Below are 20,011 nucleotides of genomic sequence, written 5' to 3' on the forward strand. Positions count from 1 at the left end.
TGCTCAGTGTATTTTCATAGTCTAACTACTGATATAATTGGTGCTTTTTTGCAGATATCATTATAAAGTCCAGTTCCAGGCTAAAATTAACAAGCATTTTATCACTGTGATGCAGGACATTGGCACACCCGTAGTCTGGAGACAGCTTGGCTTCAGTAATTAAATAGATAGTAGAAAAGTCATTGATCTAGACTTCAGCGGTCCCTAATGATGAAAGCAGTAATACAGAGCCGTTTTCACCACTGCTCACAAGCAGAGATTGAAAAGCAAAAGGAGAAGACAGCAGCTGAATCCTCTTCTATCTGCAGTAGTGATTCAAACCATGCAGACTTGAGGTAATGAGATGTCTGTGGTGGGTAAGGGAGTTTAGATGCCTCCATAATTTGCCCTTCAAATAGCTCTCTGTACCAAGACCAGAGAGGCAACCAACGCAGTCATTCTCCTTTACAAGGCTAAACCCATAGCAGGGCAATCTCCTCATCTTGAAACACTTAGCTTCACAAAAAGAAAAAGAAAACACATAGTAGATGACCTGAAGATTATCGTTTACAGTTTTATGGCAACCTCAAATACTATTAAAATGAAACAACTTCTATTCCCTTCTTGCTTGGAAGAGACTGGGACCATTCCATGTGTGGTTGTGGACTGCTTCAGTATTATCCAACTGCATAAACGAAACTAGTGTCAAAATTAAGCTTTAAATGGCTTGAGGTTTATAGGAATTAAAGAAGGAAAAATTAAATTTGAAACTCTGCTTGTTTACTAGCACTAATTAAATATGCCAGATTTCTGGGCAAGCTTCCGAGCCTGTGGCTACTACGTTACTGGCTTGTAAAACAGTCAACAAGTACATGAGTACAAAGCACAAATACAATAACAGAGATTTCGTGTGCAGTCCTGCCCATGGTTTGTAAAGGAAAAAATGTATTGGAAACAATCTGCAACTATAAAGACCTGTGCTAAGCCTCTAGACTCTATTAGTAACATAAAAAAAGGGACCAAGTCTACAAAGGCTGCTTTTGCAGAGAACAGTATTGAAAAAACCTATCAGAGAGTAAGTAGCAGTAAGAACACCCAAAATGAACAGGAAGCTTTAATAGATGTGTTGTGTTTCCTTCTTTCAATGTGAACTGCTGGGCTCTGCTCTGGAAGTATTTTGCCATTAAAAAATAAAAGGGAGGTTTTGTACTTAACAGAAGCTGATTATTCACACTAACAAATATAAACTCCTCACAAACGATAGATTTTGTGATTATGTTGGAATGCGCTAAAAATATGTTTATAATAAAAAGCCCCAAATTCACATCTGATGCACAGCAAGGACAATATCACAACAGCATGTCCATATAGATGATAAACTCTTAAGGCAGGTACTATCTTTGCACTAGATCATTTAAAACGTAGAAAGCCAAGAGCTCACAGCCTACGAGCACACTGTAAAGCCATTAAGGATCAAACTACAGCCAACTTCAGCTGAAAGGCAGGCCCTGGTAGCTGCTCAGCCAGGCACGCAGGTGAAGTGAAGCAAAACAGAACGTAAGGTTACCTGTCCCAGTCACAGGTGGGGCAAGAGATGGGGGGACAGAAGATCCCGCGGCCTATAAGCTGTTCTTTGCACATCCTTCTTTCAGGAAATGCTTCTGATTTACTTTCAGGATCTCCAGAGAAGTGGCAAACAACTTTTAATGAGGAAACACTGGAGAATGATTTGCTGCCTCAACGGCTTCAAACTGAACAGCCTTGTACAGTGACTCAAGTTAATGTATGTTCCCACTGTACAGTAGCCTTGCTCAACTGCGAGGAAACCAGGAATTATGCTTCAATAAAAATTCAGCCACACAAATATTCTGCTATAAAAACAAGGCATAAACATCCAGCTCCCCGACTTCCAGAATCACGTACACGAGGCAGAGGGAAACGATATAAAAGTAACAAGGTTTTTGTTTATATCTCGGATTTACAAGAGGAATTCCAGAAACGAAGTTCTTCCACAGAGGCACTGGTTTAATTAGCCCGCAGAGCGCACTTTATTTGTATTTGGATCTCTGACGTACATTGATTAAAAAAACCAAAAGCAACAACTACACAACGGACACACAGAAAACCATTTGCTAAGCCTTCTCTATGCCCAGGCGCAGCTAAAAACTTTCTAATGTGATCTCATGGGCTCTTCCTCACACGCAAATGATACTTTATAGCATATACAAAGTATGTATGCTTTCAATTTAAAACATGACCTGATCGATTGGATCACACCATCTCGCAAACCAGCCAAAAGTCAAATACAAACTGAAGCCTCAAAGCAATTTCTGGAAGTATAAACTGTACAGCATAGCAGTTCTATTTCTGGTAAGAAGAATCACCTCTCCTTTCAAAGTGCCTCTAGTAGTGACGGCAGTGCTTAAAAACACACTGTTGGTTCAGCAGGGAACCAGTTCCATTAATTAAAGACACTCCAAAATCATTCAGAAATGTTTTCTGAGGCAAATCTCGGCTTATCAAGTCAGCATGTAGTGCTCATGTAACAGGAGAACACTTGCTTCTTACTGTTTGAAACTCCTAATCTCAGTTTTGGGTCCGCCTCAACTAACTTGCTGACATAATTAGTTCCTCAGAGGTGTGAATGCAGGATGGATTCTGACTGTGACTAAGTAACAGTGAGGGAGATGTTACTGCTTTGGGTCATGAAGAAGACTACTGAGAACTGTTTCTCATCCACTTTTTTCCTCCACCGTATGTTGATCCACATCAGTACAAATCACCCACAGTGCCCCATTCCTTGGTGCCACATCCGCACATCTCTGAAATACCGCCAGGGTTGGGGATTCATTACTTCCAGGGCAGCCCATCGCAGCGCCTGACCACCCCCTCTGAGAAGAAACTCCTCCTGACACCCAATCTAAACCTCTTCTGGAACAACTGGAAACTGCCTCCATACATTCAACACATTCATTTATGTGCATGATCTTTGAGGTCAGTATTTAACAGAGCACTATCGCCTTTTACATTACCGTGATCCATGGTTCAGAAAGAATCAAGTCTTCATGCACAAGGTATTCATTCAGAAGCACATAAGCAGATCACACGTGGCTATCCAAATCACTTCAAAAGCATTTTTTAAAGCAGATCACCCGTAGGAAATTGTTGGCATATTTTAAAAACATTCAGAAAAAATGAAAGCAATTAGTCTTTGGAGTGATAGCCTTCTAGAGGACATTACTTTTCTAATAAAGAGGGTAAGCTATCTGGAGAGCTGTTAAAGACTGAGTGTTGGATATTTGCTTTTTGGTGGGGCCTGAAAGTGATGACCAAAACTGTAAATGCAGGTAGCAGAAAAGCAATTCTTATCTCGGAATTTTGAAGCTGCTATCAGATGGCCAAACTGGAAGTGGCCATCAGCTAAGCAAACTCAGGAACTGACAAACATAAACATCACCTTTTCTCCTTTATCCGGGGTAATGCAGATCTGAGGAAGCCCTGGCAATAGTACTGCTCTGGCTCCAGGGCTGGCTCCCAACGAGTGCCCCCGGCTCCTCCTTGCGTGGGAGCTGCACCAACGCCCACTACACGCTGCCAGCCAGCCCTGGCAGCAGCACAGATGCTTGTATGTTAGCTCAGGTGCAGTGCCAGACTCAAGGCAGTATTTGTAAAACCAGGTCACATGCAGGCGAGGAACCACCTATCTGCAAATTTCACAGCGTGCACTCAGGAATAGCGGCTTGTTAAGAGGAAACAAATCGTATTTCATTTTTCACTGTGTGTCCAATGCTTTCCTGTGAAAAACTGAAGAACAAATAGTATTATACACGACAATACGTTTGAATATTACTGGGGTCTGATGGATGAAACAACATAGCGCTGAAACTGAAAATCTGGGGATAAACATGATCTGTAGCTCACACTGCATGCAATGTTACACCAGCTGCTTCCTGCAGATTGTTTTAGCAAGCACTAAACGCAGGAAAGACAACAGTTCATACCCCATACCCAGAGCAGCATTTTACATTTACATTACTGACATAAACATTCATGAGTTATGCCTGTAAGAGGCTGGAGAAGTAATATTGTGTTTATTTTAAAAAGTGAAGAAATTACGAGAGACAAATATGAAACACACTTCTTGAGGCCACAAAGGCAAGTAAGTAGAAGCCAGATCTCTTTGCACATTACTTACAAGATATTGTTAACGCCAACAGGTAATAGCATGTCAATTGACATGGCATTTTTCAACCTTTCCAGCATCACATGGATGAGGACAAGAGAACTATACTGCTGTGAACAGAAAGGTAGCTTATTTCAATGGTGTTCTACAACTATCAAACATCAATGTTTCTATTTTACTCTTTTTTCTTCTTTTTTACCTCAAAGACAAGAGTACATCACTGAGATGTAAGGTCAGACAACGTTCCTGCAAATCCTTCAGATCAACAGATGTCCAGAATGTAACACGTCATTCCAAACCCCAGGCACAAGGTTAAACCTGACACATTGGAAGGTCCATAACCTACATAACAACTCCAATATCATAATCTCTTCCTCTCAGCAGATAAATACTATGAAAAAATAATAAAGTTTTGGGTTCTTTTATTTTTGCTTTTTTTCAGGCTGTTTCCTTCACACAGCAATGCAAATCAGAGCACACAGAAACCTGCATTCTAGAGCTATGCTACTACAGCACAGATCTAAAACAAACGCATTCAGGAGACGTATTCCTTAAATCTCAAACATATACTATCTTCCAAAATGGCAGGATATAGAAAAACAAAACAGCAAGCATTAATTTGGCTCAGTGATCCATTCCCTCAATAACCACTGGCTATCTTTAACCACATCGATTTAACAAAGGAATCTAAATTGTGCAAATCTACGTCTCAATTAACATTTTGTTTAGGAAGAGTTATGGAACAGAAACAGAATGTAATCATTTGCTAGCACAGTGGCTCCAGAGGTCTGGGAGGGAGCTCATGAAGAATGAAACTCAATGTGGGAATGGTCCATTATTCTTTCAATAGCGTCTGGTGCTGCAAATTGTGTGTGTGCATACTTTCCTACTTGAAAAGCTTAGGTCTTCAGTAGCTTCTTGGTCTGGGAAAATGGCAGGCACCCAAATGCTAACACAGGGATCTAGGAAAGAAATCTACCTGAAGAACAATATTTTTCAAGTGGCTTTAGAAGTGAAAAATGGCCATAAAGAGAAGTCTCACACTCAAGGGATTTTATTCCTTCTGTCTGGCTGCTGCTCGTCAGGTGCCATTCCCTGCACACATCCCCAGCACATTCTAATGCAAGAATGGAGAGGGCCTCTCTGAAAATAATCATACTTGCTGAAAGACCTGCCCTGCATAAATATCTCTAACAAGAGTACAAACAGAAAGCAGCCTTCTTACCCAATACTTCAGTTGAAATTTATGGCACTGCTGGCCGTGATTCTGTTATTACTGTTCTACCTGGCGAAGGCTCAAAGTCACAGAACTGGGAATTTCAGAGGTATTTTCAGCAACGCAGTACTCATTTTGGGGGGGGGAGGGGGAAAAGCAACAAAAAAAACATACTTAGTTCTATTAATGTTGTGCCAATGCGTGAGTGAACAAAGCTATATAATACATGTATCTGCATACATGTGTTCGCGCACACCATAGAGACAGGACAGAGAGAAGTTAGGGACAGGCACGGCCTCTGAAATGATATTTAATGCTACAGCTTGGGAATAATAAAGCAAGAAAAAAAATCAAAGGGAATACTGAAAAAACAGCCTCTTGTGCTCTTGCAAATATCACCAGCTGCTGGAAGATTTATATGCAGAAAAACTAGAAGTTCAGCTTTAACTCGAATTTCCCTCGTTTTCTTACTCATTTGCTTCCAAGCCTTGGAGTTTAATTAAAGTCCATCAGCCACAAATTATTCCTTTAAAATTCTATCCATATTGACAGATTCAGATTTGAAAAATACAGATTGTGGATGTTCCCCAGAACCCCCTCTTTAAAAAGAAGGAAAAAAGATACGAGATGAAGGATTTTAAGATCATCCACCAAAGCAGAATGAATAGTTATTGCCGGCCAATGCATAAGTATGCAGCTACAAGCAAGTTACAGTGAAAATGAGTAATTGTGCTAGATACAGCATTCCGCATTGACAGTTTGCATATCAAGGACCAATTGCCACTTTCTCACAATTTCTAACATGACAGCGTACATTTGGTGACTGAGGAAGCGGAGGGTCTTATAAGAAATCTCCAAGACAACTGGCTAAGAAGTTTTACTGCTTGTAAAAGGGATCTCTATCTAATCTTCTTTAGCTGGAGAAATGGTGCAATAAATTCGCTGAAGAGAAAAGAAGGATTTAAAGCCAGGGAAAACTAGGATTTTTCAAAGCTGAAACATAGAGGACATGGTGCCCTTAGGAACAGATCCCTGCTATTTACTCGATCTACTGGAAGAACTCCCGTGGAGCATGTCTTAGCAAGAGAAAGGAAAGCTTGCTATGCTCTTCATTTCCTGTGTAATTCCAGAAACTGCCAGCACAATGCTGTTTGGGGAGAACCACACAACGGCTATTCAAGAGGGAATTCAGCATTGTATTCTGAATGAATGGAAACATTTTGAAAGATATATACTTGCTGCAAGTAAAGTAAGAAGGCAAACCCAGTAAAGATCCCGGGCACACATACACCTCCAAGTAGTTCATTGCATATTCTCACTCTTTCCGCTGAGACTTACACAACATTCTTAGCGTTGCTAATTGCAATAAATCACCCAAGCTAGAGTTCACACTAGCTACGAGTCAATGTAATAAAACAGCGTTAAAAAAAGATTATGCAACTACAGATCGACTGACACCAAGTATAGCCATTTGCACAAAGAGATGGTCGTTTGGATGACCAGAATGAAGGGAAGGCTCTTCTAAGTCTGTGTTTTTTCACATGATCTAGATGAATAGGTTCCTTATGAAATTTCTATGGGTATTTGCCTCCAGCCCACTGCCGAAATCTTCTGCTAAGCATGACTATATAAAAGATTGAAATGCAGACAAAAAACCCAGCAATGCTGTACGGTAAGCAAACCACAACCATAAGCACTAGTTGAGCCCAGGAATCAGGACCTCAGCCCCAAGCAGAATCAGAACTTTTAACTGAAGAGGAACAGTCACATGCCTCATTTCACCCTTACTTTGCTTTAAACTAGGCTGTTTCCTCCCCCCAGTATTCCACATTGGCTGATAAATTCCCCAACGGCGGGTGTTAACTAACTCCGCATTCCAGTCTGCTCTGCGTCATGGAGTTCCACATCCCGCTGATGAGGAACACATGGCTGACATGTGGTGGGGAGAGCCTGACAGCACTCACACAAGTAGGGATAACTCCTCTGACCTTTGGCTTTTCTTCTCTGTACCATCCCAGCCACACAATAAGGAGTCTGTGCCCCTCTGTGGCTTCCTGGTCATTCTGGGGATGCTGAACACAAGGTGAAGCCCTAAAATTTCAACAAGCAGCTACACAATGCCTCTCTAAATATACACTATGGCTGAAAACATATGCCGAGAGCAAAACATGGATCACTCTGTGCCTCTCCTCTAACCAGACCATCCATAGGAACTTCTACACCACAGAGATAACATCTAGATCAATGGGGATAAATACGTCACTAAAACAACCAGCAATGGCTACGTTTCCTGCCTTTCTGCACTGCTAAAATTGCACAGTGGCAGCTGTATCAAAATACTAAGTTTTGGTTTTGTGTTTTTTTTCTTTTTGAATGAACAGAACATTTGTCATCTTTTCAAGATCCAAGCTCCTTTCAGAATAACAGTGAGATGCAACTTCAGTATTATCCAACCTGATGACTCATAGAAAGCACTACGATCACGGAGTCACACGCACTCTATAGCATCCAAACAACAGGGCTGTCTCATCCTCCTCGGAAACCTTCAAAAAGTAAAACTGAGTCATGGGCTAAACACTGGTCCGAGACCTCAGCATCACACAGATGACTAATGACAAGCCACACAACATGCATTTACTGACATTTAGAAATGCTGAGCCTCATGCTCTCTGCTTTTAGTCCTATACTTAGCGTCAAGAATCCTGCAGTAAAATTTAACCCATTGCCAATAACTCTTTCTATAGCTAAATTCAACAAACAAAAGCACTAAATCTAATGTTTTACTTGTATTTGGATAAATGCATTATAGAAACAATGCATAATTTCAAAAATACTCAGTTTCTGAAGTTGAAGGCTACATTCATCCCCAACGTACTTGCAGAAAAAGCAGAGCAAGCTGACCAAAGTTGAAATGCATAATAATAAAAGCCAACTTCCTATGAAAACGAATGCCTTTTAGGTTACAACAGTTACTTCTAGTAACCTGAGAAACTTCTCAACAGGCAAACAGGACCTCCAAGGGCATCTTCTGAACAATCTACTCCCAAAAATGACTCAAAAACTCACAGGCCAGTATTTATACTGAAGCATTCAGCAGAGTCATCTTTTGTAAAGAAATACCATTAAAGCTACACCATTTTTAAAAGCATGGTTATAATCTGAGAAGTTAGTGTGTAAAAATCACACTCTCTTATTCAATAGGGCCAGCCCTCCTGTTTTGACTCAGAGTCAGATCTGCTTGCTTAACTGGCGAAAATAACTTTTTACAACTTCTAAAATTCCTACTAGTGCTGTGAAACCAATTCAGTTCTGAGAAGGAGAGCCAGACTCTAATCTGGCTCGTGCATCTGCAAGAGGATGATTACCCAAATGTACACATGAAATCCCTGTTTCTAGGTTGGAAGAGCCAAAAGCAAACCTGACTTAATTTCTGATTATAAGTATTCATCAGAAAAAGAGATATTATTTATAAAAAGAGCAGATATGAAATAATTGCAAGAATAGACCTAGATTAACAGCAAAGACATTAAGATCCACACATCGCTTTCACAAAGTCAGGCTTTAGAGATAAGAGAAATATCCAACATCTTTCCATGGTGTTCCTTAAAACATCAGTTGAATGCAAAGAAACCCCTGAAGTTTTCTACTAGGGAAAACTATCATTTTTTTTCCAAGCACAGGAGCAGCACCAACGCCACCATACACATCGTAATCTTGGAGACAGCCAAACCCAGCTAAAAGTTACTGCTGCCTGATCTGTCCTGACTTTTTCCTCTGGGTTTCCCTACTGAGCTGGGTTATCATCACCCTCCTTTCAGATCTGCCAGAGTTATTACTTGTGGGACCGCTCCCTAAAGCACAATGCAGAACGGACCAGGTTATCAAAGTCTTGCTTTTCCATCTATTAGAAGTAATCCACCTCATTCTGACACATGACTGACCAAGTACTCAATCTAGAAGAACATCTGTCCACTGTCTCATTTAGGATGCTTTACACAATGGAAAATCTGCTTCTATCTGTGTCATTCCCATCCTTCCTTGTGGAACTATACCTGACAAGAAGAAAACAAATGAGCCACCACAAGGGCAGCAGAGTATTTCAGAGATGCCATTTTCCCAAGGAGGGCAGCTGCAGAACAGAAAACCTTAGGAAGCTGTTGAGTTTATGTATGATCTGCTTATTTAAGGCAAATTATCAGCAGAAAAGGAGGCAATATCCCAAGGCAACTGAAAGGAAATCAAGTGTATCAAAGCTATTTCGGAACTCCCATTACCTACACACTTGGCAATGCGGACATTCAGTGTTATACCACACCGTTCATTTTTAGTCTCCTGATGCAAGGGGAAAGGGAAGAAAAGCCTCCCTCCTGTCTTACCCTCCCTCCTGCTTTTTACTAAAATATCTTAAAAACAGATCTGCATTGTTACTTCAAGGTTACTAATGTTAGTACTACATATATTTATAGATGAGGTATTCCTTTCTGTCTGAAGCGCATGAGGTAATAAGTAGCTGGAATTGTCACGGTGATTTATTAACATATTCTCTAGGAGAAGCCCTGCACCTGCGTCTGTGCAGATGGAACACCCACGAAGACTGAACTCACCCTTACACAGCCCACAATATCTTAAAAGGAAATGCTCCAAATTTAGACCTGCTCCAACAGGTGTCTTTTACTGTCTTGCTTTGCACGACCATAAATATCAGAGGTGGAGTAAAAAGTTCCTGCCCATTGTAATCGTGCTTTGAAAACAAATACTTTTGCCCCATCTCTCTCTGAAAACAAAAAAGGCAGCTATGGAATTCTCATCATTTCCTCACTCCTTCATTCTGCCAAGCCCTAACTCAGAGATGTCACCGGCAACACTAGGCTCCAGGGATGAGCACATAGCTTTCTTTTTTCCCCTCTTCAAAGAGCCCTCAACTGGCTCTGAAACTCCCCATACTGTATTTGTATTTCTTTCACTATCGTCTTGCAGCTATTTGCCTGAGTGAATGACATGCACAGGCTGTTCGGGGCTGTTTATAAGCTCTCATTACCCAAACAGGAACCATTTCCTTCAAAAAGCCTTCCCCAGCAGTGTTAGCCTCTCCAGGCACTATCAATAAATGTGCCTCTCAGCCCATCCTAATGCACACAAAATGTGCCTGAATGGACGTATCTGATACTGTTTTGCCTTTGTATACTACAGGAAGGATGCTACCTGTAGAACCTGTCATCAAGATGATGGCAAGAACGGATTAAAAAAGGATAAGTAAATGATGAACAGAAAGCTTCTGCCAAACTTGCTCTGAGGATCAAAGGAGAAAATTAAACCTTTCTCTGGAGTAACATTAAGAATCGTTTCTCAAAACCAAAGCAGCTATCCGCAACTCACACACAAAAACAAACCAACAACCCAACAGAGCAAACCAAAGCAACAAACCCTGAAAAGAAATTCTAACCAAATTGAGAAACAGAGTTGCACATCACACCCTGAACTCAGAAATCCTATTGTTTCTTTCTGCAGCGCTTCTTGTTATTATAAGAATGCCCGAGTCAAGAGCAAATAAATATTTAATACTCAACAGGTACTCAAGAGAATGTGTATTTTCCCCTGTCCCTCCTCACCAGCTGCTCTTTTATGGCAGGAAAGTGAAGAGCGTGAAATCCAGTGGTAGGAAGAAGGCAAAGGTCAGGAAAAAGGTTTTTCTTCAAGGATTTAAATTAGTGTTCTACAGCTTTGGATGTTTTGTCAACAGAACTTCCCTCCTGTGAGAACGGGAAGCCAAAGGTCCTTTGAACCTCTTCTGTACGGGATCTAGATTTTTACCAGTAACAAGAGTCCTAGCTTGAGAGAAAAACCTCATCCTCTCTCTTCCCAGTCCTTCCACCACTCCCTTCCCTGCTCCTTAAAAGCAAGGAGGGGTGGGAGAGGAAAGAAAACAAAATGAAAAGGATCTGAAAAGCAAACCGAGCACTGAAGGAGTTCTAGAGTTCATGTAACAAGACCACCATAACCCTTCAAAGAGACCATTAAAAGCAAAACAAACAAAAGCAATACCCTCAAGATGTCTATTGTATTTTACAGAGGAATGAATTGAGTGCACTGGAAATTCTCCCATCTTGCCACAACGTCTGTTATTTCATTAAAACAAAGTCCAGAGATCAAGAAACGGCCAACATGGTAGCTGAAAGTCAGTCACATCAAGTGATCCATGAAGACAAACGAGATTGGGCTTGCTCTCTTTTTTTTTTATTTCTCCTTGCTTTACTATGATGTTTAAAAAAAGACTTCAAAGATAGTTTGAAGCATTGCTTTTGTTTCTCACATGAGAAAGCCAGGGCTTGAGCAGGTCTAGACAACACAGTGGTTAAAACTTCGTTAGCTGCCAACATTTTGTCTTCCTAGAGCTCCCACAGTTGTTGCTACCCTGGAATTGCCTCATTAGAAAATATGTGAGGATATCCATATAGTATTTTTCTTCCCTCAGAACTTCTCCAAGATGGCAGCTGTCAAACAGAGCCCATGCTAGCACCCACAGCACAGCACCCACAGCACAGCACAGCACCCACAGCAGGCTGCTTCAGAGGGCAGCAACCTCAGAGGCTCTGCCAAGAAGGTCCTGGCCTGATGCTTCAGCCTGATGTTTCAAACTGCCAGGTTGTTTGAGATGTTATCCTTCAAATCTTAACACAAAATCAAGGGTTTGGCTACTCCTATGCTTCACCTGACAACTTTTACAATATGTGCCTATATTTTATTTGTATTTAACTTTTTTTCTAAACTTACCACATCTTCTCTCCCTGTGCTTCTAGACTATCATCTGTGAGTTTGACCTGGAGGATGGTTAACACTTTGCATTATATTTACATATGCACAGCTATCAAAGACATTACATTTACCAGATCCCAAACTGCCACATTCAATAAGGTCCGTTGAAGACAACGTAACTGAACAGGTGTTCCTGAAGACAAAGTTTGGCCTGCAGGATAAAGCCTGATTAATTTAGCTATAGGGTAACAGGAATGAAAAACCTCTGCTGAGATGAACCTGTAAAATCAGAGGTCAGCTAAACTCACATGTGTTACAGCAATTCTTGGGTTGCTGTACTACAGACACCCGCTACCGCTAGAAAGCCGTAAAGAAAATCCTAAGTAGATAAGCCATTCCTCCCTAGCTCAGAATAGACCCATGACTGTTTGTTTACTCAAAACCTCAGAAAGCAACAGCGCTGCATTTCCCGCACTGTGCAGATAACTGCCATGAATGAACAGAACACATGCCTGCAACTCAATCCAAGAAAAAAAAGAAAATAAGTGAGAGACACTGAGGACACCCTGGGACAGGCTCTTTCCATCACAGCATTTAATATGGCTCACTCTTGACCGCCATCATCAAGGATAATCCTTCAACTTTGGCAGAAGAGCAGTCATTTTTCCATGGGTACATAGCATCCCCCTCGCATCTGGTAGGAGGATGTTAAAGGAAAGATTACACCTAGCAGTGACTTGTTAAAACCCAGATATTTCATATGGCCTACAGGGTACATCAGAGGTATTTTCACAGAAGAGATTATCTGGGAGCAGACCCCAGATGTCTGCATCCTTGACTTACAAGGTCCACATGGATGGATTTGCAGCTCTCAGATGGCTGCCCCACAGGTGTCTAATCTCACAGAGGTGAAAGCCTGACTGTCAGCTTGGGACAGACTACAAAGGCTGGCCTCTGAAGGAGCCAGCAGAGCTTTCCACAGAAGATGTCAGACAGTATGCATCTTAGAGAACTAAAGTCGCTGCACGGAAGAATATAAAGAGCAACAAACCATCCTTCATTCTTCTGCTAAGGGATATGAATTATACTGTACAGGAACCTCAGCTAAATCTGACACATTTAATAAATTTATCCAAATCCTCAGTGCAATTTAATGTTGGATACAACACAGATTTTCTAATGAATCTTTCTAGGCCTGGAAATGCAGCTGAGGTTTCGTGTCTTATATGCAGAAGCAGTTTCATGAAACCCCTAGAGCCTTTCTCAGATACTCTGAGATTACAAAGTTTCATTTATGGACTTAGGCCTATCACTTTTGAATATCAGAATCTAAATTGCATCTGAGCTACATTAACACTGCATTCACTTCATGGAAAGTTACTTTTTCATCCATACCGCTTTCCCTGGAAGTTTTCATAATGAAGGTACTGGACAGGATTATTAACTGGTTGTAATGTTGTAGCAAGTAATAAGGTACTATTCACTCCCTATTCCAAAAGGTTGTCTTTCTCCTCCCATCTTAACCTTTCCTTAACAGTGAAGTAGGAACATTCCAAGTTCTGTTTCTATTACAGCTTACTTCTGCAGGATGGATCTTTTAATGACAAGTTCTTCATCTAGGTCAGCTTCATTAGCCATGAAGAGCAATCTTTTTCCTGTGTCATCCACTCCAATGAAGTCCCGCTGCTCCACTGAAGTTAAAATAAATAAACAAACAAACAAACAATAATTATTTAACCCTGCCTTAATGTAGGCTGGAAAGACAAATGGATCACCAACCACCCTTGAAATATAGAACACTAGGATTCAGACTGACCCAGTAAACCAGTGAATGCACAATAAATGTTAAAAAATTATTCTGTAATTTTTTCTTTATTTATTTTCCTCTTTTCAGCCAGTGTAGCTGATATGCATCTACGATGACATTGGAAACACTTTTCTTTCTGCTTCTTTTCTGTTATTATTTTTTTAAATGGAGATGCCAAAGACAGGTCACGACATGCAACACTCTGTATTCAGCTATGAAGGAACCCTGCTTTCCTTCTCTTTCTCTCTTTAAATTGCTACTTGAATTTATACAACAAGCCCACAGGAATCAGAGAGCTCTTCAAAATCCAACTTCTTCTTCCCCATCATAAATCACATCACATTAGGATTTGGTAGTCTGGAGAAGTTTATGATTTCAGGTAAGAAGTATCTACTTTGCAACTGATCTCCTGTTAAGATTTCTATTTTTGCCCGTATTGATCTGAAATCACACAAACAAATATAAAGGTATCGATTCTGAAACTCGTGTTTCCAGAAGGGTTCGTGTCTTCTGTTTATAAAACAGCCAAGCAAAAGGCTACTTAATTGTTACCTGTGCTACCAGGGCAATTCCCAACAGCTGCAACCAGTGACATGGACAGGGACTTATTGTTTGCTACAAAGTAGAAGTTGTTTGCTACAAAGTAGAAGCTGTTTGCTACAAAGTAGAAGCTGTTTGCTACAAAGTAGAAGTTGTTTGCTACAACTTCTGAATACAGTGGTGGAGCTTATTCTCACTTGCATCACACAGGACCTGCCTCAGCTGGCAGCACCCATATGCTGCTCTTTAAATGAACACCGGAATGCCACGCTATAGTTCTAACAAAAACTTCTCCCTAAATACTACTACTTTGGGCCACACTGACAATGAAAAAATCTCTGAAGTTCTAAGCCATTAACCACACACAAGAAACAGCTCTTTAACAGGTCAGTTCTTTATCATCTTTTCTCAGCCCAACTGCATTTTGAACCCAGTTTTCCCCAGTTCAGCCTGTCCCCTGTTTTCTTAATTGTTCCTTCAGAGTTGCCGTAGTAATAACCACTATCAAAATAAAGTCAAATTGACACAGATGTTGAAAGCTGTCCTACTGGCAGCCTTTGAACCAAGTGATCAAGCAAACCCTCTTCTCAGAAATTAATCATACAGCAAAGAAGTACAAAAATAGGCCTGAACATGCAACGCCAACAAATCAAGGACCATCAGGATAAAACTCATTTGATGCAGAACATCAGAAATAAGCCTTCAAAGCAGTGGAAATCCTCATTTTAAGGAGAGCAGTGAAGTTTGAGAGTAAGGGTAGCACTGCTGCAAGTGTTTAGCAACAAAAGACAACGTTTATTACTAACATCCATTAGCTAGAGATGGGAGAGCCCCCCACATTGGCATTAGTCAGTAAGAAGGATAAAGGGAAGAATGAATGCATAACTAGTTTACTGAATCCCTGGGAGGGAAGAATGAGAAAAATGTTAAACCTGCAGTAACGTTAACTAAAAACATGGTTTAAAGTATTAAAAAAACCAAATACAGGATGTGTTTTGCCACTTCCTGGTAGTTAAATAAGGATTTGACACAGTATTGCAATTTGTTAATTATGCTAAAAATTAGATCCCATCAATTCTGAGGGCTTTAATGACCTAATGAAATCACAGTATCACAAGAGAATAGAAGTGGGGTAATTCAATAAAGAGCAGAACGTTTTCATTCTGGTTTTCTAAAGTACTTTTTAATCACATAATTAATTGAGATTTGAGAAAAATACACCTTTGTTAAAGGTTTGGAATCTCCGCCCTTTCAATTAAGGGAAGAGAATCCACACGATGCAGCCTGCAAGACCACCAAGAGGTCTTCTGGCAAACACAGAGAACACCAGTGATGACATGCCTGCTACTTTCAAGACAAGAAAAACAAGCAGCAGAGTCACCATCCCCATCTTTACTGCTTTACTTTATACACAAGAAAGTTCACTCTCTTTTTCCCCAACCCCCCAAACCCTCGCACATCACCTTTAAGCACATGGCTCCACTCCAGGTGCGAGAGCTCCTGACACTTCTTGTTTATTTGGGTTAGCACCATTCCCTAGCATTCTGCTTTTTTTCCCATGCCTCTTATTAATCAATTCGAAAAGCCAATGAGACAATTATAATCAACAGATGATCCTCTAAGTGTGTAGAAGCCAATGAACTTATTCCTGTAACATGCACCCAAAACTATCAGTATGAATTTATGGCTGATTAATACTGCAATTTCTGATGGTTTAAAGACTGTTCCGTATATCACAGGTCTCCAATATAATATCCTAAAAGCAATGACTTTGCAGCAGGTTCTGTGAGACACGGATTGCTGCTGTTCCTTCTCAAAAGTTTAAATAATTTGCAGGAAAAGAGACAATAAATAAAGTTATTAATATATTTAGTGGCTTGTCAGGATGAGGGCTCAACTTCCCAATAATAACACTTCGCAGTACAGTACAAGTACAGGGAACTGTGCATGTGCATGAATCAGAGAAGAAGCTAATGGTGCCACATCCTATGAAAAACTGCGTTCCACATTCCACATAAATATCCAGCCTTCAGCTGCCCGTAAGCTTTCTCAAACGTTAACTGTTCAGCAGGAAGCTTCTAGTGTCAGGTGCCTGCCTGCAGAGCAGCAATTGGAAAGCTTCAGTGAGAACAGCCCATCTGCTTCTAAAGTTAAATGAAAAAGAAGCAGTTAACCTAAGCTTAAACAGTTGGGTGGCAATTGTCTTGAGAAGTTCTGGTATTCCAGCTCTTCGGGAAGAAATACAACACTCCTAAGTGCTGCTGACTGGTGTCTCAGGAGTGTACCTTCTACCATCTCACTCCACTATAAATCTTTGGAAAAAAAGGCAGTTTCACACACTTTCTCAAGACTTCTATTTTTGCTGCAAAATCCCCCCATATACTTAATTCTTAAGGAAAAGTTGTTTTGATGGTTCTGTTCCTAGACCTGATCAAATATCTGGTGCCACCTAAGGCCTTCTGTACCACCAAGAGGCACAAGCAGGGCACACAAACCACAGGAGGCTCCAAAGCCATACTCAATCTGTTATGGTTTTGCAACCTATTTTTTCTGATATAGAAACAATAATAACGTAACAAGCTCTCAAGGGGGAAGGGAAAGGAAAGCACAGAAATATGGACTCTGCAAGTCAGGCTGGAAGGGGGAGAAAGCAGTTCCTGAACACTGGTGGAGATGGGAACTGGGAAAGAACACCAGACCATGGAGACTGGAGTCAAAAAGAAAAAACAGGAAAAGGTGACCATGGGCAGATAAATGAATGATGCTAATGTGAGAAGTCAGAAGAGGAGTAAGGGATGGGACTGCTGGTGAAAGGAGATGAGAGCAAGATATGAGAAAGAGAAGCTGGACTCTTGACAAGGATCCTGAAGGGCAAAACTAAGCAAAGAGACTGACCAGGACAAGAAGGGGAGGTAGGCAGTGGCAAGAAGTCAGCATGGAAAGGCAGGGATAAGCTAGGGCGATATTGACAGCAATAGGATCCACGCAGTCAAATAAGAATGAAAGGCAGGAGGGTCCTGTACTCCCTAAAATATACTGCCTCTTTCTAGAGGCTAGAGAAAAAACCAAAATTCCCCAGTCTCACCACTCCCCTACTGCTAGAAAAAGACTGGAAAAGGCCTGGTAGGGTCTGTGTCTCATCTGAGGCAGTTCACACACAGAGAAAACAACTTACTAATGTTATCCGTGACAGCTCAAGTAGAGTAGCTGTGAGTGGGAGACCTTTACATCTAGCTCCCACAGATAAACACTGTGGGTGTTAAAATGCTTCCACATGATGGAATTTCAGTGTTTTCAAGTTCAGTCTTTCACAAGACCTGAGAAATCATACACAACATTTAACACTAATGCAGGAGGAATAATGCTACAAAGTCAAACACACAGACATGCAAAAATAAGTAAATTAAGAAAGCATGTGCAACTCGGTGTGTTTATACTTGGTAAGTCTTCAGAGGATCTTGTTTATCCTCATATACCTCATCACCCTGCCCTGCATACTCAGAGATCACTTTCTGTGCTAATGATGTTTAACCATAGATCCATACATTTATATCTTCTGAACACTCAGCTTCACAATAGTAGTAAAACATTGTCAAGAGAATTCTGTGCCACTATCACTATGACTGCCTTTCAAAAGACAAGGGGGTTTAGAGCTGTGTAAGAGTCCAAGTCCAAAATGCTCTCAGCCTTGTTATCCTTCTACTTTGCTCCAGAAAATCTCTGTCTAAGCAGCTTTCTTTTAGAAACACATTTCCTCCGCTTTCAGACACACACGTAGTCCAACTGTTGGCTTGTGTTTCACTCCTCTCAAACAGTTGGAAGCTGTGCTTTCTTATTTGTATTACCATAATGTCTCTGAGCTTTAATCGCAGACCAGGACCCACTAACCTGGCAATAATCAAGCTTCAGATATCATTAAAAGAAAATGAGAGGTACACTATGGGAACAACCATATGGTATTTAGTACTTCTAGCACATAAGTAAAACAGGGATAATAACCCTGCCCTGCCTTACAGCACTGTTGTGAGAGTAGATACATTAAAGATTACATGAGATATTATGGTAAGAGGGACCAGATAGCAATCTAACCAAATCCTTGAAATCAGTGGGAGTTTTGCCTAGCGAAAGGCTCCTGGATGTGATCTCAGAGTAATTCACTACAGACAAGGAGAATGGAGAACTTCTAGAAGTATTTGCTACCCATCTAACGCTGGTCTCTGCAGTCAATGGTAAAATTCCCAGCTACAATCTGACTGACGCAGAGTGCTCTTAGAAACTAACGGTTATAACGTTCATATGTAACAAAAATTTACGGTTTGATCCAAAACTCACTGAAGTCACCTGGAGCTTTTCCCTTAGCTCTTGTGAGCTTTGGACCACAGCCTGCACGATTACACGAGTGTAATACTTAATTCTGAGCTGGAAAAAACCAAGTCACACCCCCACCAGGGAATCTGAGGAAAAACAGGGTATCCGTACCATCTTATTTCTTTCACTTTCTGACTGATAATTGTACACCCATGACACGCATATCAAAAGACAGTGGTCTCACTCTTATTTATTACTCTATATACTCTTGTCTACATACCAGGCTTTTTTTTCCCTTTCTGTCCTGGTGCCACTTCCGTGGGTTCATGTGCTTTCTTCATCAACATGGACAGAGTAGCATCGTGTGTCCGAAAGAGATCCACAACTTTGTATAAATCGACGTCCGTGATCAGATCGCAGCTCAACACCAAAACGTCCGTCTGTCAAGGAAGAAAGAAACCCCTCAGAAATACAAATGACTGCGTATGGAATAGCATTTGATGACTTGGCTCCAGGCTGTAGAGAATGTGATCATGAAAACTGCCATCATCAGCCCCTAGCAGAAGGAACTGGGAAACAGTACCCATGGATCTCAAGATTGCCATGCAAATCTGCAGCATTTACTATCGCTACTTCCAGTTGCATAATGATGTAGGAAAGAAATCTTCCTGAAGAAATCTTTCTAGCTGACTTTGCATCTGGCTACAAAGCACTGGAAAAGATATTTAAACTATGTTATTTTATCAGGAAAAAAAATCAAAGGCTATCTAGGATGTGATTTACTCAGTAATTGCAGCGTGATGGTGGGCTCAGTTTAGAAACACGTTTCCTAAAAGCAACAATATCCCATATAAAAAAAAAAAAACAAGAAGGAAGCTCGGTTCTATTTAATAACAGGCTCCTATTTAATTTTGATCTCAAAGGATTCCAAAGCGCCTTACGCAGTAATTAAGGGAAGTGCTGCACATATCGCAGAAACACAGTCACACACTGAGTGAGACATATCAGCTTCATTAACCACGCACGCTGTCAAGGCACTCTGGCTAAAATCCTTCACTTCAGAAAAATGTTCAGCATTTCCCATGGGTCACAGAACATGCTGCCAAAAATCTACTAGTTTGGCAATTATTTTCATTTAAATTAATCCTAATACAACATCTCAGCAGTATGACCTACAAATAACTAGCAAGTTTCTGCTGTGTTTTTCGTTAATGAATAACCTCTT

The 20,011-nt window shown here is 40.8% G+C and overlaps 1 protein-coding gene across 1 annotated transcript in view; it reads right to left on the reverse strand.

Moving 5' to 3' along the window:
• EIF2B3 (eukaryotic translation initiation factor 2B subunit gamma) overlaps nucleotides 1-20,011 on the reverse strand; it is a 90,902-nt gene that overhangs the window by 54,190 nt on the left and 16,701 nt on the right. The window contains exons 4-5 of the mRNA XM_072343018.1: nucleotides 19,067-19,226; nucleotides 13,711-13,822 (exon numbers count right to left, since the gene is read on the reverse strand). Of these exons, the coding sequence (XP_072199119.1) occupies nucleotides 13,711-13,822; nucleotides 19,067-19,226 (272 nt within the window). The remainder of the gene's footprint in view (nucleotides 1-13,710; nucleotides 13,823-19,066; nucleotides 19,227-20,011) is intronic.

Source organism: Excalfactoria chinensis, chromosome 8 (assembly GCF_039878825.1).
Source record: "Excalfactoria chinensis isolate bCotChi1 chromosome 8, bCotChi1.hap2, whole genome shotgun sequence".
Lineage (NCBI taxonomy): Eukaryota > Metazoa > Chordata > Aves > Galliformes > Phasianidae > Excalfactoria > Excalfactoria chinensis.